This window comes from Salvelinus sp. IW2-2015, unplaced genomic scaffold (assembly GCF_002910315.2).
Source record: "Salvelinus sp. IW2-2015 unplaced genomic scaffold, ASM291031v2 Un_scaffold1384, whole genome shotgun sequence".
Taxonomy (NCBI): domain Eukaryota; kingdom Metazoa; phylum Chordata; class Actinopteri; order Salmoniformes; family Salmonidae; genus Salvelinus; species Salvelinus sp. IW2-2015.
In genome coordinates, this window is record NW_019942874.1 from 107,757 (window position 1) to 135,615 (window position 27,859).

General features: G+C 41.7%; 2 protein-coding genes across 6 annotated transcripts in view; both read right to left on the minus strand.

Annotated features, from left to right (window-relative positions):
* The window catches only part of LOC112070660 (signal-induced proliferation-associated 1-like protein 2), a 104,230-nt gene extending 92,424 nt beyond the window's left edge, over positions 1-11,806 (minus strand). For 4 of the 5 annotated variants that reach the window (XM_024138089.2, XM_024138090.2, XM_024138088.2 and 1 more), the window contains exon 1: positions 11,596-11,805. The gene's annotated coding sequence lies outside the window, so the exon portion shown is untranslated. Of the gene's footprint in view, positions 1-11,595 lie in introns of all 5 variants that reach the window. The other variant, XM_070439064.1, reaches the window with a different exon arrangement.
* A 551-nt stretch (positions 11,807-12,357) lies between these two features.
* Positions 12,358-27,859, minus strand: part of LOC112070661 (uncharacterized) — a 39,454-nt gene continuing 23,952 nt past the window's right edge. The window contains exons 14-19 of the mRNA XM_070439065.1: positions 22,389-22,606; positions 21,978-22,161; positions 21,632-21,787; positions 21,025-21,360; positions 17,565-19,259; positions 12,358-14,073 (exon numbers count right to left, since the gene is read on the minus strand). Coding sequence (XP_070295166.1) covers positions 17,589-19,259; positions 21,025-21,360; positions 21,632-21,787; positions 21,978-22,161; positions 22,389-22,606 — 2,565 coding nt within the window. The 3' untranslated portion in view covers positions 12,358-14,073; positions 17,565-17,588. The remainder of the gene's footprint in view (positions 14,074-17,564; positions 19,260-21,024; positions 21,361-21,631; positions 21,788-21,977; positions 22,162-22,388; positions 22,607-27,859) is intronic.

A 27,859-nucleotide genomic window follows, 5' to 3' on the forward strand; every position in this document is an offset into this window, starting at 1 on the left:
AACATCACTTCCTCCTGTGTGTGGTGAGGCCTACAGTGCTGAGGACCCTCTACAAACACATCCAAAAGGTAGCAGAGCAGCTGCTCCCAAAAGTGAAGAAGATTTAGAAGACTTAGTTACGCAATAACATTTCAAAGGGTCGGTACCAAAAAAAAAAGTGTTATTGTATCCCCAAAGCTTCTTACAGAATCCCTTTTGGGAGCAGTAAACTGTGAGTAAACAGTTTAGTGTGGTGGCAGGGATAAACGTTTGGAGATTTGAAAGACATGTGGATCAGAAAAATAACCAAAATACACAGATGGTGTAAACAAAACAGAAGATTTTAAAACCTACAGGGAAACTGTAATTAAAAAAGCATGACAACAAAAATAGTACTCGATACCAATCCAAAGCCACTAGGAGTAGTTCACACTGTTGGTAAACGACTACATAACGAAACATCGGTCATGAGGTCTCATGACTCTAGCTGGTTGGTAGTAGAGCTGGTGATACGCCCTAAAAATCATWTTTAGATTTTTTCCAAACTTATAGGCAACTCATGATATACATCTCGATTTCTGTAACGTTTTCTCTAAATAAGCTGTTGGACAATTAAAGGTCAATGCACTGCATTTCAAACAGTCAGGAATAATCTAATGAATTCAAGGCATGCAATATTATACCTAGGGTAAATATAAGCATTCCAATCATAAMACCCACAAATAGTTTCATTATTAATCTGCTTTTTTTGCAACAATCACTGATCTGGCTTTCAAGTATGTCTACGATAATTTTGTTTTTTGGTTACAAATTTAACCAGAACCATGCACATCCACTAATAATGACCGACTTGTTGTAGCAGGCATTGTAGAACACAGGTCTCATACACAAGCCCTCAAGCACAAGGCCACATGCTTGTGAGTAGACAGCTCATCTTTATATAAGTCTAGACAACGTGGTTCTATTTGCTTGCTAACAAGGTAGAACATTTGAGCTGTCATGAATAGACCCTCCTGGCCATTTCCAACTGTTTGAACAACATAAAAGTGAACAAATGTTCACTTTAAGATATTGAAATCAAGTGGCCTACCTGGACAAGAAGATCCTTATTTCTCAGAACGAGTTGCCAATTCCTTACATAAATGTGTATTTTTATGCTAATTTATCTTTTTAAAACAGACTAGACAGCTAGCACATAAGTTTGTGGCTAAAATGATGCTAGCGGCACGTGGAGCCGCAATGCCACGCACGACAGAAACTAAGCATACATTTTCCACAATCGTGCTCATTGATACTCTCGTTTTAGTRGGGTCTGCTCCGTTCTACATGTTGATAGTTGACACGTGAAAAGGGTATCATCAGAAAGGTTAAGTTCTCATCTATTACGGTAAAACGGTGTCTAAGCGTTTCGGTGTCCATACGACCGTCTCTGTTGGACCAAACCTCAAATGCAAATAGCGAGTTGAAACTGCGTGTTGTCGGGAAAGGAAGACGTCGTCGTTCGTCTTTGTTGTGAGTGGCGATGTATAACTCTATACATCACCCGGCCCTAGTTGGTAGTCATGCACTAGTCTGATAGCCTGAATAAGACGAAATTGTCTTACATGGCTTACATTGTCTAACATGCAAGCCACCATTGTGACAGTAATCAAAACCATTAGGGAAATATGGTTGTTTAGCATCCAAAGCCACTTAGGCCTCCAGTACATGTGGCCTAAAAGGGAATCAAACCCACACCCTTGGTGTTYCAAGCACTATCCTCCAACCAACTTAGTCCTTCTTGGTTCCTATAATAGCTGAACCACCAATATGGTGTCATCTTTTTCTACCTTTCGAATCGTCTGCCAAAAATGTTCACAAAGACTGAATGTGTGTTTGCTAGTACTCGTCCTTTAAAAACTACCAGCGACAAACAACTTCCTGCCAATATCAGCACACCCATCATTTCCCTCAGCCAGCTCTGCTCGCCAGCACTTGAGGAGATGACTTCCCATCCCAATTCATAAACGATATCAGTGGAGATAGAAGAGTCAAGTGATCCAGGAATGTCAAAGCAGATCCCGGAGGGCTTCCAAAGGGCTTCCTATTGAGATGGCACTTTCGCCTCAATGAGGGGAAGGAATGCAGGGAGGGAAGGCCGGTAATCTTCTTTTATCTCCCGTTCGAGGCTGGGGCCAGTAAAGCCCCTTCTGCTCTGGGCCGGAGAAAACACAACACATTCCCCCAGGTTGTCTCGCCTCAGAGGAGCTGCAGTTAACCGTAGCATGGCCAGAGAGATTATCACAAGCTTGACTTCTAAGTCAATGACATGGCAGACTTTGCTTTTCTGACTTTATATGAAAATAACTGGGAAGGTGGGCTTCGTTTTTTATCTGAAAGATTGAAAAATGTGACTATTTTTGCATGGTATCCTTTATTTTRGCCCTTTAAAATGTTTCAGTCATGAAAGGTTATGACACTTATTTATAATACATTTTTTATTCCCTCTTAATCTTTTACAAATATTTAATTTTGAAGACAGCTGTAAGCCCTTATAAAGACTTAGTAAATCAAACCCTTCAACTTAGCGACACTAAGGGAAGAACTTCAGAGCAGTGATTGGTCATTTACAGGACTTTTACATTTGACATGCAAGTCCTCAGAGAACCTATAGGGATTAGGTGAATACACCGCTCTGGGAGCCAAACAAACAGAAAAGGCTTTATCGCAGCCTTCTGATTTGTTATTCGTTTTATTTTAACCTTTAAATAACTCGGCAAATCATTGATTGAATTTAAAACTATAATTGACAGACGWKGGTCAGCCACATTGAGGGCACTTGCACCTTGACCCCCAAAATCATGAGTCCATCTGCCACCCCATGAAATTGGTTGCCGTCTACAAATGGGTCTAACAATGCCATCACCCACCCAGTGTCATTCTGTCATTATCCCAAAAATCATTCTAATGATAGTGTATTCCAGAAAAAGGATATTGTTGTACTATTATTTATCACCATCCACTGTAAATTACAAAGAATAACAATACTTTCATATTAAGGCAGTCAGAGCAAACAAATCTCCCTTTACAGCACAAGAGAAAGGTTAAGGAGGATTACATAAATTAATTTAGGATATACGGATCATCATCCACCCACACAAACAAACCCACAAAGAAAAATTGAAATGTCATGGGAAATCACATCAGCGTAATATGGAGGGAATTGTAGGCCACAAACAACATCATTTGTACCCTATTGTCATAGCGAGGACATTTAGTCTACATCCTCATTAATTCTTAGACAAATGGCTCGAAAGTTATTGTCTCCTCTGGCAATGAGAAATGGAAATACGAAATGGTTCCCATGTCGTTGSTGAAATAACACAAACTGTGGGATTCTCATTTGGAGTTGATAGCTCTGAGGGACTAAATGTAATAAACTACGATTAGTAAATCGAGCAAACAAATATGACGCTAAGCATAGAAATGGAGAGTAATGTACCCCAAGGGCTAACGTATGCATTAATACAACAACAAAGTCGCTTGTCATTCACTAATAATTGCAGAACCATTGTCACTGAAACTGTCATCCGGAAAAAAAAGCCTTGCCCAATCCTCAAATCCATTACTAAAGTGTTAAAGAGAAAGACATAAGAAACGTGTCAGCACAGCTGTCAAGATCCAATAGATAACTTAAAACGAGAAGGTGTCCAAATATGCTAACCTTTTTTGATTTAACCAGTAAAGACAAGCCCCAGATGCTCGTCTCTGTAGACACCCAATCTACTGATAGGCAGCTCCTCGCTACTCAATAGTTAAAGGCCTCCAAGTGCCATAACACCAAATAAACCCACAGTCTGTCTTTTGATTGCTTTTCTATAGCATACACGTGCACGACAACAACTGGTGTTGCTTCACCAACCTTTTGGCAGGTGTTTCTACAATAGCATAAGTCTGCTCTTTCTTCTCATAGACCTATCAAGCTCGATTCGTTCTTTTGCGGTTCCCCAGTGGACACCAACCGAGGAAGTGCCTGTCAATTAGAGGTTTATTAAGAGGTGAAATTCTTCACATTTTCACCCGGAGGCGTTTGCTGACATCCTGAAAACACCTTCAACCGTGGGGAAATTAAAGGTGGCTGTCTACTTTTAAACACAGTTCGCTGTGAGCAACGTTGCACTTGTCTTTGTTAGTAGTCTGATGTAAAGTTCAACATGTCTTAAGATCTTAAAAATTACCTATACTGAGCACTCTGGAAACAAAGGGTGTACTTAGAACAACCGTATCAGCCCTGGCCTATTATTACTACTAACTCAAAGATTTCAATAACCATACATTCAGCCAAATTTAAATGTTACGGAAATAAACTCTCAGCACATCAGTCAAAAATACCCTTTGCACAAACCAATGAAACAAATACATTTACAAAAGGCCCAGTCCTCAATTATACTTGTCAGCAAAAAAAAAAAAAAAAAGCACACAGCATCCATTTGTCACATTTAATTTGCAACGCATCCAGTAGGAACTGCAGTTGAAGGTTGGTTAAAAGCTTCCCCAGCCAAAGCACACAAGCATTCAGGCACACTTGAGTGGTCCACATTCATAGCAATCYACAGCCATTTTCAAATATTAAACATGTTGTCAACAGATTATTTTCACCCAGAAAAGGAAGGAACGTGTGGGTGACTTATGAATGGAGATGGCCTATCTATTCTATTGGTGGTGATAATGCTTGGTCGTCAGTTTTTAAACAGTCTTTAATAGAAACAAACGTTGTCTCTGAGGAGAAGTCGAATTGGATTGCAGTGTGGGCTATGGTGTCAGGTGTCGAGGCAGATGGCTGCATGTTTGGGAAAGGCCTTGCCAGCAGCCTGATCCACTCCCTTGGGAGTCTGTGGTGCTGGCTAGAGAGAATTTCAGATGATAGCGTAGAGGCTCCAAACTGTTACAGAGACTGGAAATGGGGTTACAACACAAGAGTGGGCTAAATGTTATCCTTCCTTACAGGGGTATATTAGAATAGCAGTAGTGTTGATTCAGTCGTTGTTATTTCTCCAAGGACCCCACAGAGCCATAGCTATGAAGAAAAGCAGACATATTACACACCAGAAATTATTTAGCATTCTTCGAAACGCTGAAAGTAGAAAGTTCATCAGAAGGATGCTTCAGTATTTAAATATTTAATTGGTTTAACTCCTTCACTTAAATTAAGCCAATCCACTTAATTGAACTTAAACCTTGACCGTGGTCTGTGACCTAAGTCAGTCACCTGACCAGTTTATGGAGCCAGCCCAGACACCACGCAGGCCCACAGTCGCCGTATAGTAATTACAGCTAATAATAGATTAAACACACAAACAAGATGAGCAAATAAAGCTGTCTGCACTGGTAAACCTGTTAATCCCATTTTTCACCCTGCAAGGGCTATGGCCCCTGTGACTGACTAGCTGGGCTGGCAACGCAGGGTGCTAAGACCAGGTGATTCATGTTTGAATGTCACCGCGATCAGTAGAGCAGAACTGAGATGCCTTTCCCCGAGCTCTTTAGGGCTCTCTGCTGCTATCATGGGGAAGGAGATGTTTCTTCATCGACCTGCAACTTAACTCTCTGTGGAGTTTACGGAGATGTGGCGCCTGCCTGGCCACAGTCTCCTTTCTCCTGTGGTATGGAGAATTGGGAATGAAGGGAGGCGATTGTGGAGGCAGCTCCTCCCTCCAGCTCCATGGTGAAATCAAATCATTAAAAGACCCCAGGGTGGCCCAGATGCATAAGGACGTCAACGGGGGTTCCGGCAGACACTTCCGGACTCCATGCAGGGACACCAAGAAAAAGCCTGGCTACCGCTGTCTTTCGCACAGATGGCCCCAGCTCGCTAATCCCAGTCTGCGTCCATGGATTCCCTTGTTACCTGATACCGGGTCATAACAGAGCTGATAAAGGCTGTTTTAAAAAATGTGTTTACCCACTTCTAAAACCCCTTGTCTGTAACACTATCATGCAGCCTTTCTAGTCATGCACATTGAAATAGGTCTACAAGCTGGCCTGCGCTCAGGTTACACATGTGGATGATTCGATGTGCAGACTCTCCTATCGCCAGTGGCCATTTTCCTGTTCTGCACCAGACAGGGTTTGTGTATAGAGAAAGAAAAGTGTGCGGCACAAAGTTGCAGACACCTGGTTAGGAATAGAAATATGTGCAGTACACTACACTACTCGGCAGGGTAAGCAAAAGGTCAAGTGAAGGACAATAGGATAACTTGTTTAGTCTACAGGAGTATGGCACTTAGTCCTTCCTCTCTTGACCTTGTTTGGAGAAACACGAAACACATCCGGATTGATTCTCTCTCACTCAATTATCTATAATCATGCAAACTGTGCACATGATCTTCCCTGCCATGTAGGATACTGGCGATGAGATCACACTCCAATTATTTAACCTCCCCGGGGGAACCAACGAAGCAGGGGTACAAAGAGGTGGGGAATATGGAGATAAGTAGAGAAACTCGACTCGCAAACAACAGATCCAGCTAACATTACACTCCAATGCCCTACAGTAAGAAGTACTCTGTGTTTTCAAACATCAAGAGTGGGGAGGAGGAAAAGGGGAATGCAGATAGGGATTTGTGGATTGCTTTCATCTACAGTGAACACCTTGCAGAGGGAACGACTTTCCCTAGCCTGCTTAAGGGTACCTTAATGCATACATAAAATACACTGAATACACTGCTCTGGAGTGTGGACTGCATCTATAACCAGGCTTGGCTCGTCTCAGCTGTCCAGCATTCCAGGAACAGGATTAGAAAACTGAGTGGAAACAAAAGCTATGCTTTTTAATTAGCTGCCTCCAGTAAAGGAACTTGGAGCCCCATTGAGCGGGCTTGAGTGCTGACAGGCCCTTTTGCAAATTCAGATAAAAGGAGCTAATCTGGCCAAACAAATCACCCTTAAGCTTGTCTTCTCAGGCGCTTGGCAATACAAATGCTATTGATTTTAGCCATATGAGGAGGGTATGCAGGCTAGTATTGGTTGCCAGTTATGAGCATTTTAGGCATGTTCATGAGTGGAAGGATTTTGGGAGCCAAAGGACCACAGCACTTCCCTTGTTCCCATAGCCATTTTTTTTGTAGGGATCCTCATAGGTTTTCTGAAATAGTAAGTCCCCAGAACAAAAAGGGATCTTGACTTGACCAAGCATAAGGAGATGATTTTGCATTGTGAACTCGGTTTGAATGATAATCTAGGCTACTATATTCTTGACTGCCTCTTGAACTACGAAGGTCTATCCTGGAGAAAACTACACCCCTTTTTCAAAGTTGAGCATTTCTGTCCGATCAATTTTCTCATGGCCGATACACCACTTCACAAGTCATTGCGTTTGACATCTCAAACACGCAACACATCAGCGAGCTATACGCAGATGTACTTAGCAGGTGTTCCTCCAAAAGTCCGAAATCAAAAGTACCGCATTGTAGGCTGATGAAGACAACAGCTGGACTGTCAAGGTTAGCACTGCCACACGAGGTAGAAGAAACAGACATGGCTTCAATATAACCCAAACTCTTACACAGGTACCAGCGAGAACAGTTGACAAATTGTCCTCATGTACGCTTGTGTGTATGAGACTTATTTTGATAGCATAGCGATGACGATATCACTATCATTAGTACAATATCAAAACACAATTTTTAGCAACAGCCTACACACTTAGGACAGTTTCATTAGAAACTATACAAAATGTTGTGTAGAGCAAACTTAGCCAATTTGAGAAGGCATAGTGGTGTAGTGGAGGGTATACGCAAGTATACACCACTATGCCTTCTCAAATTGGCTACGCAAGTATACGGCGTATAACCATTTATTTTTCAGTGGTCATTGCGTATATTCACTTCTTAATGCCCAGGATGCATACCATCAGAGACGGAAATATCCATTTGAAATGTAGAAAGGGATCTAAAGATGAAACAACCATCACGGGTTGCTAATATGACTAGGACAATGCCTTTGGCTGCTAGACAATGAAAAAAAGTGGAAGGAAAACCAATTGAACAGGAAAACGCATATGAGGAAAGCTTTATAAAATCAATTTTGGCTATAGGCTACTTTGAAGCGAGGTAAGAAATGCCTCATAATATGAAATTAAAATGTCCAGGTTTCAAACAATTAAAGAACAGGAAAAATATAGCAATGCTAATGATAGGCCTAAGCGTCTTCAGGTAGATTGAAAGGCTTTCCCAAAAACCTTCTCAATTAAACATTACCTAGCAACAATGTAGCCTATGCCTACCTTGCAAAATAATATCACGATTATTATTATCAAGCCAGTAGCCATTTGTTTTGCAAAGTCCATCTCATGTGCTACAGAAACACCACTAACCACACACAGTGTTAGGTACCAGAGCCCTTGAAATAAAGGGTAACTGCATTCAAAAATAGAAAATGTCTTAGATTTTTCCCAGATCTCAAAAGTTGTCTTCTGATGTGGTTTACGCATTTTGTGGACTTAGAAAAACAACATTAGATCTTCTATTTATTTATTTTTTAAAGTGTGAGAGCGAAAACTTGAGAGAAAAACATGGCGCAAATCTGAAACCTGTGAATTTCTGACTCAGTTGACAGACTTATTTATGAGTTTCAATAGTAGGTCTACTATTAGCAGGCCCAAGATGTACTCTTAAGAAGCCTAACGTTACCGTTACTCCTAAAGGTCAAAGGACCTCATGTTATTTTCAGAGGTAGACTGGCTCTGGCTGCCAAAACAGCCAAATGCACCATCTAAATGCAATACGGTCCTAGAAACATAAACCCCTTTACTTTCATATCCCAACAAAATTATTTCACAAACGCAAAACACACTGTTTTAACCAGCTTTATCACAGTTGTAGCCAATGTGACGTTTCAAGCAGCCTTCTTCCATTACACACACAGGTGTTCGGAGCATGCTAGATAACTAAATAACACAGCGGTCCCTCTGTCTTACGTATTTCTTCTGTAAACACTTGCTGTAACACGGCGATATGGCCTTGTGGGAACACTAACCCTATAAAAAGGTGTGTATCAATTGAACGTTTCTCGTTGATATGAAAGATAAGGTCGTTATACTTCCAAAACTGTACCACAAGCAATGCATGTTAAGCAGCACCCACCTGAAGAACGCGCTCCAGCAGGTATATCTCACTGGTCACCCCCAAAGACAATTCCTACTTTGGCTGCCTTTCCTTCCAGTTCTCTGCTGCCAATGACTGGAACGAACTGCAACATTTTTTTTTATAAATCACTGAAGCTGGAGACTCATATCTCCCTCACTAACTTTAAGCACCAGCTGTCAGAGCAGCTCACAGATCACTGCACCTGTACATAGCCCATCTGTAAATAGCCCATCCAACTACCTCATCCCCCATACTGTTATTTATTTTGCTCCTTTGCACCCCAGTATCTCTACTTGCACACTCATCTTCTGCACATCTATCACTCCAGTGTTTAATTGCTATATTGTAATTATTTCGCCACTATGGCCTGTTTATTGCCTCACCCTCCTTATCCTACCTCATTTGCACAACCTGAATATAGACCTTTCTATTGTATTATTGACTGCATGTTTTTTTATTCCATCTGTAACCGATGTGAAATGGCTAGCTAGTTARCGGTGGTGCGCGCTAATAGCCTTTCAATCGGTGACGTCACTTGCTCTGAGACCTTGAAGTAGTGGTTCCCCTTGCTCTGCAAGGGCCGCGRCTTTTGTGGAGCGATGGGTAACGATGCTTYGTGGGTGACTGTTGTTGATGTGTGCAGAGGGTCCCTGGTTTGCGCCCGGGGCGAGGGGACGGACTAAAGTTAAACTGTTACACATGTGTAACTCTGTGTTGTTGTTTGATTCGCACTGCTTTGCTTTATCTTAGCCAGGTCACAGTTGTAAATGAGAACTTGTTCTCAACTGGCCTACCTGGTTAAATAAAGGTGAAATATTTWATTTTTTTCAAGTTCAGAACGAGTGTCGGGGCTCATAACAAAACTCCCCCGTACAGATGACGCCTTCATCCAATGACTTATGTGAAATGTAAAGGAACGGAATCATGATCAAGGGCTAACTATCAAGGCTTTCGCATGCTTCAGTTCAGCTGGCACCTTGCAAAACGAGTGTGCTCTCATATTCCCTTAAAATACCTTCGCTTAAAACAAGCATAAAGCAGCAAATGTACTGTTTGTCCATCTTGAGTTGCCATAGCGAGTAGCCATACACTTCCTCAAATCGTCAGAATGAATCTTWGATAACTCAAGAAATCTGTCATTAATTTAGAATTTTTAATTGAGGAGATCTTAATCTCGCAATTTGAAATACAACAAAGTTTTTTGGTGCAGTATTTCTCAAGTGAAAAAATATGCATGATAACAAGTCGTCTATCATTGAATGACAAAAAACACACTTAATTTGAGGATCCCTACTGTTGACCAATGACCGACAAAAGGGGCGTAGACTGGCTACAGAAATTCGGCTTGCCTCAAAAAAAATTGTGCGCACGAACAGCCGAAGAAACCCTCGCTGAAGACCAAAACATCACAAAATGTCATTATTTCGGACGGGAAACATGCAGACACCTTTACGCCTTCTGCATGCTTCGGCTAGGCGAACCAAACGAGGGTGCTTGCATACTCCCTTATAAGACCTTCGCTTGAAAAACAAGAAAAAAGCCGTATCTTGGAACGCCGTAGCCAGATACACTTCCTCAAAATAGTCTGAATTAATCTAAAATAACTGAAGAAATGTCATTAATTTTAACTTTTGTCAAGGAGATCGTAGTTGAGCAATTTTACAACTAAGATGTTTGGTGCAGTATTTTTCAATTATTTTTTTTTGTTGCATAAAACCATTAGTCCTTGAATTACAAACAATTCATTGGGAATCCCTACTGTTGACCAATCATTAATGAATGGGGCGTTATCTTCGGCTACCCTCAAGAAAAGAAATGTGCGAATGAACTGACAAACGTCAAATGTGTTAATATATGCACGAACTGTTCCAGATGGGAAGTATATGGACGACTTTAGCTTACATGCACAGCTTGTCCTGACAAAGACCAATATGGGATTTATAATTTTAGGTGTGTATGTCACTGTTTCTCAGAATTATTCACAAAAATGTTAAGTGTAATTTTGGCAAAATGTTTGTATACCCACTTCTCCAGGCACCACTGTTTTTACTTCTTACCTTTGAATCCAACAGAACATGCAGTGAGTTTTGCAAACAATCAAAATTGGACTCAAAGGAAATAAGTTGAAGTTGCGCGAGCAATGATATTCGTAGAATCACGAAGCAGTATCCTATCAATTATGGCTACAAAATATCAGTCCAGTTTATAATTTATGAACGGTGTTTTGCTTCTAATGAAAAGTTAATGTAATTTGGGCTAGAGAGCCCGCTGTTGAGAGCGAACTCGCAGCACAATAGAATCGAAGACCCTTTTCAGATCTCGCTGTTGTTTTTACCATTCGACACCAGATTTAGATGGTCAGGCCGACTTATAAAGTAGCATTCGGTTGATACCAACTTATGCCAAAGTGTTATTCTTATAAGTTTGGCTACTTTAATCGAATTACTTCAACAACAAAAAAAAAGCAACACCTCAATGAAAAATATCTTACCTCCGACGAGATCTAGATAACTCCAATCCCATTTTATCCAAAACGATTAACTTGCAGGCTTAACATCCTAGTTGAAGAATAAACTGTGTTTATCAGTGACTTTATGCAATTGTAACTAGACAAAGCCCCGTCCCTACAATTCATGAACTGTATCAATAGGCCTAGCTGTGTGTAATACAACTAGTTTCTGTTGAGTCGCGCTGGCAGAATCGGAAGAAGTCCCGCCTCCCCCATGCGGTCATTTGTTTAGGGATAGGCTGTCTACCGTGACGTTGATGCTCGTTTGTTCTCTGAGATGTCAATCATCACTTGTAATTACTGAAACATATACACAAATAATGCAGAAAGAATGAGCATACAGTAATGAAAAATGAGCATAAATAATAGTAGTGACACATTATCTTTCCTGTGCTGCTCGACAATGAATTACGTAATGGCCTAGATTGTGTTCACATAAAGTAGCCTATATAAATGAAGGCTTTTAAATGGTCCATTACTGGCCCCATCTGGAAGTTTGCTGAGCCACGAATTGGACTACAAGTTGGCTTGCTTTTTGTAACAGTAATAAAGTGAATATATCTGAGCCTGACCATCTAAAATATCTACGCCTAAAGCCAATCTTCCTATATACTTCAAATTCATTGAACGGGTATGAGAGGTTGAACTTCATGATAACCTGAAAAAGGTATCTCTATTACAACTAATGAACTGACAAACCACTTCAATTCAATATGAACAGAGACTGCAAATTCTTTGCTTTATTATTATTTTTTTTTACAAAAGTGATTAAAATTATAAGTGATAGTCTACTGTACAGCAGATTAAAATAGCAGTTTCTTTATGTGCCCTGCATGCAATTCATACACAGTTGAAAGAAATAAGACACCAAGTGGCATTAGAGACAGAGCAAATACATTTTGATCATCTTGTATGGTATTCAATGGGGTAAGTCCATTCAGTTCAGTGTATTGCACTATTTGTGACCCTACATGTCTGATTTCTTCAATACAGTAATGTTATATTGTTTTATGTTGTATCATATACTCAAGTCGTGTTAACAGCCAGTAACCAATGGAAAGAGTCACAAAGAAGACTGTAGTGCTTCGGCCCTCCATTGGCCATTGACGTCCATCAATTATTGAGTGGAAATCTATCTTTGGTATGTGAAGTTAAACGGGTGTACTGACTCTCTGTGGTCACTAAACATACCATGGCACGTATCATAAAAGTAGGGGTGTTAACCCTGATGTCCTGGCTAAATTCCCAATCTGGCACTCATACCATCATGGCCACCTAATCATCCCCAGCTTCCAATTGGCTCATTCATCCCCCACTCCTCTCCACTGTAACTATTCCCCAGGTCGTTGCTGTAAATGAGAATGTGTTCAACTTACCTGGTAAAAAAATTAAAGGGATGATACCTAGTCGAAATCCCAGTTAAGAGTTTAAAATGGGGAATTCTAGCCAATTTCCCTTATTAAAGAACCATTCCCATCAAAGCATTACACAGAAAAAAGAAGAAGACATGAATCCTTTTGTACAATGTGGCATCACAATACATTCATGACTCCTTTGGTCTTGTATGGATGTTTTCAGTCTCCTGTAGTGAGATTCTTGCAGACTGCTTGCCAGTGGTGTAAAGTACTTAAGTAAAAATACTTAAATACTACTTAAGTAGTTTTTGGGGGTATCTGTACTTTATTATTTATATTTTTGCCAACTTTTAATTTGACTACATGAAAGAAAATAATGTACTTTTTACTCCATACATTTTCCCTGACACTCAAAGTACTTCTTACATTTTGACAGGAAAATGGTCCAATTTGCACACTTTCCAAGACATCCCTGGTCATCCCTACTGCCTCTGATCTGGCGGACTCACTAAACACAAATGCTTAGTTTGTAAATTATGTCTGAGGGTTGGCGTGTGCCCCTGGCTATCTGTTAAATAAAACATTTATTTTCAAATTGTGCCATCTGGTTTGCTTATTATTAGGAATTTGAAATGGTTTATACTTTTGAGACTTAAGTACATTTTAGTAATTCCATTTACTTTTGATACTTAAGTATATTTAAAACCAAATACTTTTTGGACTTTTACTCAAGTAATATGTTACTGGGTGACTTTCACTTTTACTTGAGTCATTTTCTATTAATGTATGACAATTGAGTACTTTTTCCATCACTGCTGCTTGCACACGATGATCCTCTAATGTCACTGAGGCAATGTGAAGTAAAAGTCCATGGAGTCAAAGTTGGAAAAGGGGGAGAATAAGCTGATCCTAGATCTGTGTCTGTATCCCACAAAGCATCTCAGAGTAGGAGTGCTGATCTAGGATCTGTCCACATAATCTTATTAATTTTGTTCTAAAAGGCAAACTAATCCTAGATCAGCACTCCTACTCTGAGACGCTTTATGTTTAGGGCCACTTTCATCTCTGGCTGGTTGGTCACTGGTCAGTGTGGCATTGCCACCACCTGGTGGGAGAAGGAACATCATGAAAATACGTTAAAGATTAAAATTGAGTTGTTCAAGGCAAAACCAGTTCAATCTATTTCAGACAATGGTTCACTCAAAATGTTCAGGCTATATCTGTGTTAAAACAGACATACATACACTACAATATTTTCCTAATGCGGTGTCCATGTAAAACTGATTTAGAATTGAAGTGTAAAAGTCTGAAATCTAAATCACTTTTATTTATTTACTTAGGCTACACTTTGCAGTGAGTGTGTGTGTATTTTATGAGAATTCTTGATCATCATGAAACCAATTGACTGTCAGCATATGGTCAAAATGATTTTATGATGTACAAATGTATGCATATTTCATGAGAATTAGGATCATGAAACTCATCAAGAGAAACTGATGTTATTTCTGCTTATCAATGCATGATTCAGACCTACCTAATCCCTAATATTTCTGTGTGGAAATGCTTATCAATTTATTTTTTGTTSCTTCTTTGAGTATCCATCAGACGGTGCTATTGATTCATAAGCCATTGCATTTACCCAACTCACACCTCAAACTTGCATATGTGGAAAAGAGCCACCTCAGAAATCAGTTGCTTTGTGCGTAGAAAAATTGATGCAAGAATGTACAGTTGTGGCAAAAACTTTTGAGAATGACACATTCATTTCCACAAAGTTTGCTGCTTCAGTGTCTAGATAATTTTGTCAGATGTTACTATGGAATACTGAAGTATAATTACGAGCATTTCATAAGTGTCAAARGCTTTTATTGACAATTACATGAAATTGATGCAAAGAGTCAATATTTGTAGTGTTGACCCTTCTTTTTCAAGACCTCTGCAATCCGCCCTGGCATGCTGTCAATTAACTTCTGGGCCACATCCTGACTGATGGCAGCCTATTCTTGCATAATCAATGCTTGGAGTTTGTCAGAATTTGTGGGTTTTTGTTTGTCCACCCGCCTCTTGAGGATTGACCACAAGTTCTCAATGGGTTTAAGGTCTGGGGAGTTTCCTGGCCACGGTCCCAAAATATCGATGTTTTGTTCCCCAAGCCACTTAGTTATCACTTTTACCTTATGGCAAGGCGCTCCATCATGCTGAAAAAGGTATTGTTTGTCACCAAACTGTTCCTAGATGGTTGGGAGAAGTTGCTCTCAGAGGATGTGTTGGTACCATTCTTTATTCATGGCTGTGTTCTTAGGCAAAATTGTGAGTGAGCCCACTCCCTTGGCTAAGAAGCAACCCCACACATGAATGGTCTCAGGATGCTTTACTGTTGGCATGAAACAGGACTGATGGTAGCGCTCACCCTGTCTTCTCCGGACAAGCTTTTTTCCGGATGCCCCAAACAATCGGAAAGGGGATTCATCAGAGAAAATGACTTTACCCCAGTCCTCAGCAGTCCGATCCCTATACCTTTTGCAGAATATCAGTCTGTCCCTGATGTTTTTCCTGGAGAGAAGTGGCTTCTTTGCTGCCCTTCTTGACACCAGGCCATCCTCCAAAAGTGTTCACCTCACTGTGCGTGCAGATGCACTCACACCTGCCTGCTGCCATTCCTGAGCAAGCTCTGTACTGGTGGTGCCCCAATCGCGCAGCTGAATCAACTTTAGGAGACGGTCCTGGTGGTTGCTGGACTTTCTTGGGCGCCCTGAAGCCCTCTTCACAACAATTGAACCGCTCTCCTTGATGTTCTTGATGATCCGATAAATGATTGATTTAGGTGCAATCTTACTGGCAGCAATATCCTTGCCTGTGAAGACCTTTTTGTGCAAAGCAAAGATGACGGCACGTGTTTCCTTGCAGGTAACCATGGTTGACAGAGGAAGAACAATGTTTCCAAGCACCACCCTCCTTTTGAAGCTTCCAGTCTGTTATTCGAACTCAATCAGCATGACAGAGTGATCTCCAGCCTTGTCCTCGTCAACACTCACACCCGTGTTAACGAGAGAATCACTGACATGATGTCAGCTGGTCCTTTTGTGGCAGGGTTGAAATGCAGTGGAAATGTTTTTTGGGGCATTCAGTTCATTTGCATGGCAAAGATGGACTTTGCAATTCATCTGATCACTCGTCATAACATTCTGGAGTATATGCAAATTGCCATCATACAAACTGAGGCAGCAGTCTTTGAAAATTAATATTTGTGTCATTCTCAACTTTTGGCCACGACTGTATTTATATTACACAGATGCATTTTGTGTGTGTGTGTGTGTGTTTTAAGTGCAGATACACTACCATTACAAAGTTTGGGATCAATTAGAAATGTCCTTGTTTTTGATAGATAAGCACATTTTTGGTCAATTAAAATAACATAAAATTTATCAAAAATACAGTGTAGACATTATTAATGTTGTAAATGACTGTTGTAGCTGGGAACRGCTGATTATTTTATGGAATATCTACATAGGCGTACAGAGGCCCATTATCAGCAACCATCACTCCTGTGTTCCAATGGCACGTTGTGTTAGGTAATCCAAGTTTATCATTTTAAAAGGCTAATTGATCATTAGAAAACCCCTTTGCAATTATGTTAGCACAGCTGAAAACTGTTCTGATTAAAGAAGCAATAAAATAATACCCGCAAAACACCAGTCTCAACGTTAACAGTGAAGAGGCGACTGCGGGATGCTTGCCTTCTAGGCAGAGTTCCTCTGTCCAGTGTCTGTGTGCTGTTGCACATTTTAATCTTTTATTTTTATTGGCCAGTCTGAGATGTCGTTTTCTTTGCAATTCTGCCTAGAAGTCCAGCATCCCGGAGTCGCCTCTTCACTGTTAACGTTGAGACTGGTGTTTTGCGGGTATCATTTAATGAAGCTGCCAGTTGAGGACTTGTGAGGCGTCTGTTTCTCAAACTAGACACTCCAATGTACTTGTCCTCTTGCTCAGTTGTGCACCGGGGCCTCCCACTCCTCTTTCTATTCTGGTTAGAGCCAGTTTGCGCTGTTCTGTAAAGGGAGTAGTACTCAGCGTTGTACAAGATCTTCAGTTTCTTGGCAATTTCTTGCATGGAATGGCCTTCATTTCTCAGAACAAGTATAGACTGACGAGTTTCAGAAGGAAGTTCTTTGTTTCTGGCCATTTTGAGCCTGTAATCGAATCCACAAATGCTGATGCTCCAGATACTCAACTAGTCTAAAGAAGGCCAGTTTTATTGCTTTTTTAATCAGAACCACAGTTTTCAGCTGTGCTACCATAATTGCAAAAGGGTTTTCTAATAATTACCTTTTAAAATGATAAACTTGGATTAGCTAACACAACGTGCCATTGGAACACAGTTGCTGATAATGGCCCTCTGTACGCCTACATAGATATCGCATCAAAATCTGCTGTTTCCAGCAACAATAGTCATTTACAACATGAACAATGTCTACACTGTATTTCTGATTAATTTAATGGTATTTTAATGGACAAAAAATGTGCTTTCATTCAAAAACAAGGACATTTCTAAGTGACCACAAACTATAAGATGGATACTTTTGTTTATCTACGTACCTCAGAGTTTGGGACCACAGTAATTCAAGGTGCTCTTTCACGGTCTGTGCAATTCCAAATATCCTCCAGCTCCTCTTCCTCCTCCTCAAACTGCCAATGATCAGGATGAATATGATCTGGTTCTCTTTTGGGTGAAGTTTCTTTTCCCAGTACCATCATTGGTGCGGGACTGTCGGAGCACACGCAACAGTTGTCCTCAGAGCACACAATGACTCGTCCAGAACTGCGCACACCCATCCATGTGGAGTCTTCAGACACAGTAGACAAGCCCTTGATCTCTACAACTCGAAGGTCACTTTGGAAAGCGAATTGCCTCTTTGCAGAAGGGATGTATATGTGGTTATTGAGGTCTTGAATCTTAGTGTGAACACTTAAACAGTTGTGCTTGTGGTTCTGTGATGGTTCAGTGCGGGCGTGGTCATCCATCATCGAGCTGCTGCAGTTTGGTTCAGTGTGTTGCTTTTTAGAGTCCAAAATGGCTACTGGAATGGAAATCTCGACCTTATCCTCATCATGGATGCCAACAGTGCTGGAGAAAATGTTCTCATTTCCAGCAGCAAGGGCAGGACTCCTTGTGGCGCTTCTGAGGTCGTGATAGACGTCGTCTTTCTCAGGTAGCGAGATACACTGAACCAAAAGAGAAACAGACTCTGAGCTGACCTTCTGCGAGTCCTGCCTAGCTATTTCGCAGCTCTTTTCTTCTTTCGGACTGAGGGCAAAAGTATGTCCAATCACTTTGTGAGTCTGACTGAGTGTATTTGAGTCTGCCAATTTATATAGATTCAAAGGTGAACCATTTTGAACAGCAAAGTCCCCTGTTTCGCATATACTTTCCTCCCCTGGACTGAGGGTGAAATTCTGCCCAATCACTTTCTGAGTTCGACTGAGTGTATTTGAGCCTGACGGTCTACAGTCCCCATCAGCTTCAAGATGCCTTTCCTTCTCTGGACTGAGGTCGAAAGTCTGTMCAATTACTTTGGACAATACGTGAGTCTGACCGAGTGTGTTTGAGCCTGATGGTCTGTACAGATTCAAAGGTGGACTGGCATGGTCCACATTGGCTTCAAAAGGCACTTTCTCAGGTGTGAGGTCTTTTGCAATTATCTGTGAGATTTTCCCCCAATCCTTGGGCAGGTCAAAACTCAACATCGACCCAAGACGGATAACGCCATAGTGGCTCTTGTCTTGCCTAATGGTCATCTCATTGGGCCCATGCAAGAAATGCCCCTGGATGGTAGGAACGGGAGGAATGCTTGACGTGCCTGAAGAGTTGCCATCCATGACACTCACCACAGAATTATTTTTGATATACAGTTGGAGTTCTGTATTAACTGGACTCCCTTGTGTGGCATGGCATTCCTTCTTATCCTCCAGTGGCCAGGTGTAAGCTCTGTGTGTGGCACCGATGGGCACGGTAGTAACCCCCTCTGGCTTGGGCATTGCGACAATTCCAGTCACAGTGTGCCTGTGTGTCATTTTCTTCCTCCTCTTCATCAGTCCCTTCAGGTTTAAGGTAGAGGTGGAACTGGTTCTGGGCAAGGTGGGGAGCAAGACAGTCCTGACTTGGGGTATGAAAGTAGCGTTGATTGAGCTTGTGGAAAAGGTGGTTGACACGTGGCTCGTGTCAGTAACATGAGACGATGCCACATCTTCAAAAACAGGACTTCCATCTGTGACTTGCAGATAGGTGCTCACCTGAAAAAGATTAAGATAATTAGATGTATTCAAATACAAAACTCTGCAAAATGTGACCTTCATGTTCCTTGAAATTAAATGCTTATGCAATCATGATCAAAGACATCTTAGATTCATTTACGGAGAACCAATTTCTGATACTCGTGCACACTTTATGAAATATGTAGTTGATTCTGTATAAAAATACTGTACGTTATTTTAAGACATCACTTCAGCTGCAAGCCTTCAAAATGGGATCTTACATTCCGCAAACCTTGTGAAAATCACATGGAGATGAGGTGGTCTCATACCCAGCTGCAGTGGCAATGGCTTGACCATGACTAATCCACTGAGTGTGAGCCAAGTTGATGAAATACCACTTCTGGAATGGGGGACCTGACAGAAATCTTACAGCACATTCCTTTACTAATAGCTGCTCTAAGCCATTAGGATCAGCTCTCCCTATCCCAGTCCCAATCTAAAGCTTTTTAAGTTAAACACAGTAGAAATGTGCCTGAACGTCTTGAGGTTCTACAAGATTTTTTTGTATTATTAGCTGTGGGGATAGGTTTATCGGCCTTGAAATACACTACACTACAAAGTATGTGGACACCTGCTCTCGAACATCTCATTCCAAATCATGGGCATTGATATGGAGTTGGTCCCCACCTTTGCTGCTATAACAGCCTCCACTCTTCTGGGAAGGCTTTCCACTAGATATTGGAACATTGCTGCGGGGACTTGCTTCCATTCAGCCACATTCGCCATTCGTCATTCCAATTCATCCTAAAGGTGTTCGATGGGGTTGAGTTCAGGGCTATGTGCAGGCCGGTTAAGTTTTTCCACATCGATCTCGACAAACCATTTCTATATGGACCTCGCTTTGTGCATGGGGGCATTGTCATGCTTAAACTGGAAAGCGCCTTCCCCAAACTGTTGCCACAAAGTTGGAAGCACAAAATCGTCTAGAATGTCATTGTATGCTGTAGTGTTAAGATTTCCCTTCACTGTAACTAAGGGGCCTAGGCTGAACCATGAAAAACAGCCCCAGACCATTATTCCTCCTCCACCAAACTTTACAATTGGCACTATGCATTGGGGCAGGTAGCATCCGCCAAACCCCGATTTGTTTGTCAGACTGCCAGATGGTGAAGTGTGATTGTGTGCGGCCGCTCGGCCATGGAAACCAATTTCATGAAGCTCCCGATAAACAGTTATTGTGCTGACATAGCTTCCAGAGGCAGTTTGAACTCGGTAGTGAATGTTGCAACCAAGGCGAGACGATTTTCCCACGCTTACGCACTCGGCGGTCTTGTTCTGTGAGCTTGTGGGGCCTACCACTTCATGGCTGAGCCGTTGTTGCTCCTAGATGTTTCCACTTACAGTTGACCAGGGCAGAAATGTGAAAACTGACTTGTTTGGAAGGTGGCATCCTATGATGGTGCCACACTGAAAGTCATTGAGCTCTTCAGTACGAGCCATTCTACTGCCAATGTTTGTCTACGGAGATTGCATTGCTGTGTGCTCGATTTTATACAGCTGTCAGCAACGGGTGTGGCTGAAATAGCTGAATCCACTAATTTGGCCATGTAGTGTATTTGTGCCTTTTCGGTAGACTTGACAGTATAACATCATTATACACGTTGGGTCAACTACCTGCTTACAGACATCAACAGCAACAGAATTCAAATCTGACGGTTGTCCAAAACTTTGCGTACTCCCTTTTTAATTTGGTTGATGTTGTCTTGTGGTATGTAGATATGAATATGTGGTGATCTGTACTCACCCTATGCACAGGTTCCACCGCCTGCTTTGGCTCCACTGGACCCTGTTGCAGACCGCCCCCTGGTGGCTGTTGGTCAAAACTGAGGATGAGGTTGATGCTGCTGCCCAGTGGGGTGACAGTAGCACAGGGCTCTTCAAGGATAATGCTGGGCGAGTTGACTGCCACATCCAAGGGGACGTGTGGTGTTACGTTTACTGGCTTGGCAAAGTTTTCTGCATGGTGACCTATCCCTGCTTGGGATTTTTGTGGTCCTTCAAACTGGCTCGCCACCATGAGCCTGTGCTTTGTGGACAGGCTTTCAGAGGACTTGTTGTGTTCTGCCAGAGAGGATAGATTCTGCAAAGAAAACCAAAGATTTGGGCAGGTAGAATATAATCAGAAAGCATTTGGTCTTCTATACACATTATTACGGTAGCTTCACAACAGCGATGTAGTTCAGTGCGTTAAATGTGTCTAATTTCAATAGAACAATGGTATTGTTCTGAAAGAATTTGTTATAAAGAATAAATATCATATTGGTGTGAAAGCAGGGATATTCTGTAAATGTATTCATTTTTCATTATTATAATTGTTATACCTTTTTTAGGGGGTAGCAGGGATATCCTACCTGGGGTTGACCTTGTGAAAATCTGGTTGCGTCTCCTTGAGGGTCATCACTTCTTGAATCGCTTGACCTCTCCCGACCCAGCTGGTCTTTCTGTGCCCTCCAGTACACCAGGATCCATCCCAGAATGCTTTGCAGTTCCTCAGTCCTCTCCTTTATCTGTATAAAACAGTTGCCAGATATTTTCAGTCTCTTCTAATGGTTGGGTCATTGGGGTTTGTGCAACTAGACTAGTTCAATTTTTTAAAACAAGTGAAAGTACAAATCATTGAGTTAATCACAGTCTTTTCAAAGGCTGTGGTCCACAGGGGGAAAATATGTTTGTGACCCCTGTTGTAAAAGAACTCACAATATCTGCCAAGTGATGTCGCTCCTTGATAAGCTTCTGCCCAGCAGCAGCGAGCTTGTCAAACTCGTCAAACTTCTGCTCTATCCTCAGATCTAGCTCAGATGGAACACTCGATTCTGCCAATCTCCACTGCTGGACTGAAGCCTCTGAGAAAATGCAAGTCTGCGTGTCCTCTGTCCATGAGCTGTAGGGGAAACATCAGAGCGAGAGAGAGAGAAAGAAAGAGAGAGGGGGGGGGGCGTCAGTAAGTACATTGTGGTTATTACAATAAACATAATACGCATATTCATGAGCACTTAACATATACATGTGCATTATTCAGAACAAAACAGGAACAACATTTCAGTTGTATCAAGAACCAATTGTACCAAGAACAATATTTGACATCATACTGTATGTGTAATTGCTCACATCATGGCCAGGTAGGCCCTAAGAAAGTCTTGCAGTTGCTGAAATTGTTGGAGGTTGCATTGGTTCTCTGCCATGCTCCAGCCCAACTCCTCCCAAGCTTGCTGGGTCGCATGGATGTCCTCCCCCAAAGCCCCTGTCATGTCAGGTAGGAGGACCTGTAGTCGCAAAGCCAGTCCCTCCATCTCTTCCACCTCCTCTTTTATGACCTGATAGTCCTTCTGAAAGAAGATCATACTGTATGTTTTATGTGGAACAATTACACTTTTGCAGGTGACTTGAATATTCTTGCATCAGAGTTTAAGCCTGACAGAGGCTCAAAACCAATCAAATTTAGCGAGTTCTGAACTAATAACGCCTGTCATAATCTATTGCTAGATAATGGACATAGGGTTGCATTCTGCTATGAAAACAAAATCAATATTTTTTTCAGGTCTTTCATTCTATAGAGGGCTACCATGGCTAGTATGATTGAACTCATCATGTACCATGACTGGATAGCCAAGCATACACTATTGACGGGTATCTGCTGGATAGTTTGAGAGGACTATCCCTTTATTAATGATGTTCGGAATTTTAACACAAGTGTAAAGTCTGAATCTGAGATGAGATCTGACAATTCAAAGAAAAAAAGTTGAATACAATGCAATAGAGAGTTAAAGCAAACTGAAGCATACACAATATCTGCATTCAGAAAGTATTCAGACCCCTTGACTTTTTCCACATTTTGTTACATTAGACTTATTCTAAAAAGGATGAATTTGTTTCCCCSCCTCTCATCAGTCTACACACAGTACCCCAAAGCAAAAACATGTTTTTATGATTACAGCCTCGAGTCTTCTTGGGTATGATGCCTCAAGCTTGGCACACCTGTATTTGGGGAGTTTCTCCCATTCTTCTCTGCAGATCCTCTCAAGCTCTGTCAGGTTGGAAGGGGAGCGTCGCTGCACAGCTATTTTCTGGTCTCTCCAGAGATGTTCAATCAGGGTCAAGTCCGGCCTCTGGCTGGGCCACTCATGGATATTGAGACTTGTCCCGAAGCCACTCCTGTATTGTCTTGGCTGTGTGCTTAGGGTCGTTGTCCTGTTTGAGGGTGAACCTTCGCCCCAGTCTAAGGTCCTGAGTTCTCTGGAGCAGGTTTTCATCAAGGATCTCTCTGTACTTTGATCTGTTCATCTTCGCCTCGATCCTGACTAGTCTCCCAGGCCCTGCCTCTGTAAAACATCCCACGGCATGATGCTGCCCCCACCATGCTTCACCATAAAGATGGTGTCAGGTTTCCTCCAGAAGTGACGCTTGGCATTCAGGCCAAAGAATTCAATCTTGGTTTCATCAGACCAGAGAATCTTGTTTCTCATGGTCCAAGTCCTTTGGTGCCTTTTGGCAAACTCCAAGTGGGGTGTCATGTGCCTTTTACTGAGGAGTGGCTTCCATCTGGCCATTCTACCATTAAAGGCCTGATTGGAGGAGTGCTGCAGACATGGTTGTCCTTCTGGAATGTTCTCCCATCTCCACAGAGAAACTCTGGAGCTCTGTCAAAGTGACTATTGGGTTCTTGTTCACCTCCCTGAACAAGGCCCTTCTCCCCTGATTGCTCAGTTTTTGTCTGGGCGGCCAGCTCTAGGAAGAGTTTTGGTGGTTCCAAACTTCTTCCATTTAAGAATGATGGAGGCCGGCCTCCCAAGTGGAGCAGCGGTCTAAGGCGCTGCATCGCAGTGCTTGAGGCAACACTACAGACCCGGGTTCGATCCCAGACCCGGGTTCGATCACAGCCTGGGACACAGCCATGACTGGGAGACCCATAAGGCACAAAAATGTAGAAAATATAAAAAATAAAGAAAAACCCTTGAATAAGTAGGTGTTATAAAACTTTTGACCGGTAGTGTATGAATGTATGAATGTATGTACAGTCGTGGCCAAAAGTTTTGAGAATGACACAAATATTAATTTTCAAAGTCTGCTGCCTCAGTTTGTATGATGGCAATTTGCATATACTCCAGAATGTTATGAAGAGTGATCAGATGAATTGCAAAGTCCCTCTTTGCCATGCAAATGAACTGAATCCCCCAAAAACATTTCCACTGCATTTCAGCCCTGCCACAAAAGGACCAGCTGACATCATGTCAGTGATTCTCTCGTTAACACAGGTGTGAGTGTTGACGAGGACAAGGCTGGAGATCACTCTGTCATGCTGATTGAGTTCGAATAACAGACTGGAAGCTTCAAAAGGAGGGTGGTGCTTGGAAACATTGTTCTTCCTCTGTCAACCATGGTTACCTGCAAGGAAACACGTGCCGTCATCATTGCATTGCACAAAAAGGGCTTCACAGGCAAGGATATTGCTGCCAGTAAGATTGCACCTAAATAAATAATTTATCGGATCATCAAGAACTTCAAGGAGAGCGGTTCAATTGTTGTGAAGAAGGCTTCAGGGCGCCCAAGAAAGTCCAGCAACTGCCAAGACCGTCTCCTAAAGTTGATTCAGCTGCGGGATCAGGGCACCACCAGTACAGAGCTTKCTCAGGAATGGCAGCAGGCAGGTGTGAGTGCATCTGCACGCGCAGTGAGGCGAAGACTTTTGGAGGATGGCCTGGTGTCAAGAAGGGCAGCAAAGAAGCCACTTCTCTCCAGGAAAAACATCAGGAACAGACTGATATTCTGCAAAAGGTACAGGTATTGAACTGCTGAGGACTGGGGTAAAGTCATTTTCTCTGATGAATCACCTTTCCGATTGTTTGGGTCATCTGGAAAAAAAGCTTGTCCGGAGAAGACAAGGTGAGCGCTACCATCAGTCCTGTGTCATGCCAACAGTAAAGCATCCTGAGACCATTCATGTTTGGGGTTGTTTCTCAGCCAAGGGATTGGGCTCACTCACAATTTTGCCTAAGAACACAGCCATGAATAAAGAATGGTACCAACACATCCTCTGAGAGCAATTTCTCCCAACCATCTAGGAACAGTTTGGTGACAAACAATGCCTTTTCCAGCATTCCACCATAAGGCAAAAGTGATAACTAAGTGGGTCCATGGCCAGGAAACTCCCCAGACCTTAATCCCATTGAGAACTTGTGGTCAATCCTCAAGAGACGGGTGGACAAACAAAAACCCACAAATTCTGACAAACTCCAAGCATTGATTATGCAAGAATGGGCTGCCATCAGTCAGGATGTGGCCCGGAAGTTAACTGACAGCATGCCAGGGCGGATTGCAGAGGTCTTGAAAAAGAAGGGTCAACACTGCAAATATTGACTCTTTGCATCAACTTCATGTAATTGTCAATAAAAGCCTTTGACACTTATGAAATGCTTGTAATTATACTTCAGTATTCCATAATAACATCTGACAAAAATATCTAAAGACACTAAAGCAGTAAACTTCGTGGAAATTAATATTTGTGTCATTCTCAAAAGTTTTTGCCACGACTGTATGTATGTACAGTTGAAGTCGGAAGTTTACATACACCTTGGACATACACATTTAAAGAAAGTKTTTCACAATTCCTGACATTTAATCCTAGTAAAAATTCCCTGTCTTAGGTCAGTTAGGATCACCACTTTATTTCAAGAATGTGAAATGTCAGAATAATACAAGAGAGAACGATTTATTTCATCCTTCATTTCTTTCATCACATTCCCAGTGGGTCAGAAGTTTCTGGGCAGCAGGTAGCCTAGTGGTTAGAGTGTTGGACTAGTAACTGAAAGGTTGCAAGATCAAATCCCTGAGCTGACAAAATAAAAATCTGTTGTTCTGCCCGTAAACAAGGCAGTTAACACACTGTTCCTAGGCTGTCATTGAAAATAAGAAATTGTTCTTAACTGACTTGCCTAGTTAAATAAAGGTGTAAAAAAGTTTACATACACTCAATTTGTATTTGGTAGCATTGCCTTTAAAATGTTTAACTTGGGTCAAACGTTTCGGGTAACCTTCCACAAGCTTCCTACAATATGTTGGGTGAATTTTGGCCCATTTCTCCTGACAGAGCTGGTGTAACAGTCAGATTTGTAGGCCTCCTTGCTAGCACACACTTTTTCGGTTCTGCCCACAAATTTTCTATAATATTTTTTATGGTGGTTTTGGAGCAGGGGTCAGGGCTTTGGCCACTCCAATACCTTGACTTTGTTGTCCTTAAGCCATTTTGCAACAACTTTGGAAGTATGCTTGGGGTCAATGCCCATTTGGAAGACCCATTTGCGACCAAGATTTAACTTCCTGACTGATGTCTTGAGATGTTGCTTCAATATATCAACATAATTTTCCTTTCCTCATGATGCTATCTATTTTGTGAAGTGCACCAGTCCCTCCTGCAGCAAAGCACCCCCACAACATGATGCTGCCACCCCCGTGCATCACGGTTGGGATGGTGTTCTTCGGCTTGCAAGCCTCCCCCTTTTTCCTCCAAACAAAATGATCGTCATTATGGCCAAACAGATCTATTTTTGTTTCATCAGACCGAAGRACATTTCTCCAAAAAGTACGATATTTGTCCGCATGTGCAGTTGCAAACCGTAGTCTGGCTTTTTTTATGGTGGTTTTGGAGCAGTGGCTTCTTCCTTGCTGAGCGGCCTTTCAGGTTATGTCGATATAGGTCTTGTTTTACTGTGGATAAAGACACCTTTGTACCTGTTTCCTCCAGCATCTTCACACGGTCCTTTGCTGTTGTTCTGGGATTGATTTGCACTTTTCGCACCAAAGTACGTTCATCTCTAGGAGACAGAACGCATCTCCTTCCTGAGCAGTATGACAGCTGTGGGGTCCCATGGTGTTTATACTTGCGTACTATTGTTTGTACAGATGAACGCTGTACCTTCAGGCGTTTGGAAATTGCTCCCAAGAATGAACCAGACTTTTTTCTGAGGTCTTGGCTGATTTCTTTTCATTTTCCCATGATGTCAAGCAAAGAGGCACTGAGTTTGAGGGTAGGTCTTGAAATACATCCACAGGTACACCTCCAGTTTACTCAAATGATGTCAATTAGCCTATCAGAAGCTTCTAAAGCCATTACATAATTTTCTGGAATTTTCAAAACTGTTTAAAGGCACAGTCAACTTAGTGTATGTAAACTTCTGACCCACTGGTATTGTAATACAGTGAATTATAAGTGAAATAATGTCTGTAAACAATTGTTGGAAAAATTACTTGTGTCATGCACAAAGTAGATGTCTTAATTGACTTGCAAAATCTATAGTTTGTTAACAAGACATTTGTTTAGTGGTTGAAAAAAGAGTTTTAATGACTCCAGCCTAAGTGTATGTAAACTTCCGACTTCAACTGTGTGTGTGTGTATGTATACATACAGTACCAGTCAAAGGTTTGGACTCACCTACTCATTCAAGGGTTTTTCTTTATTTACACTATTTTCTACATTGTAGAATAATAGCGAAGACATCAAAACTATGAATAACACATATGGAATCATGTAGTAACCAAAAAATTGTTATACAAATCAAAATATATTTTATATTTGAGATTCTTCA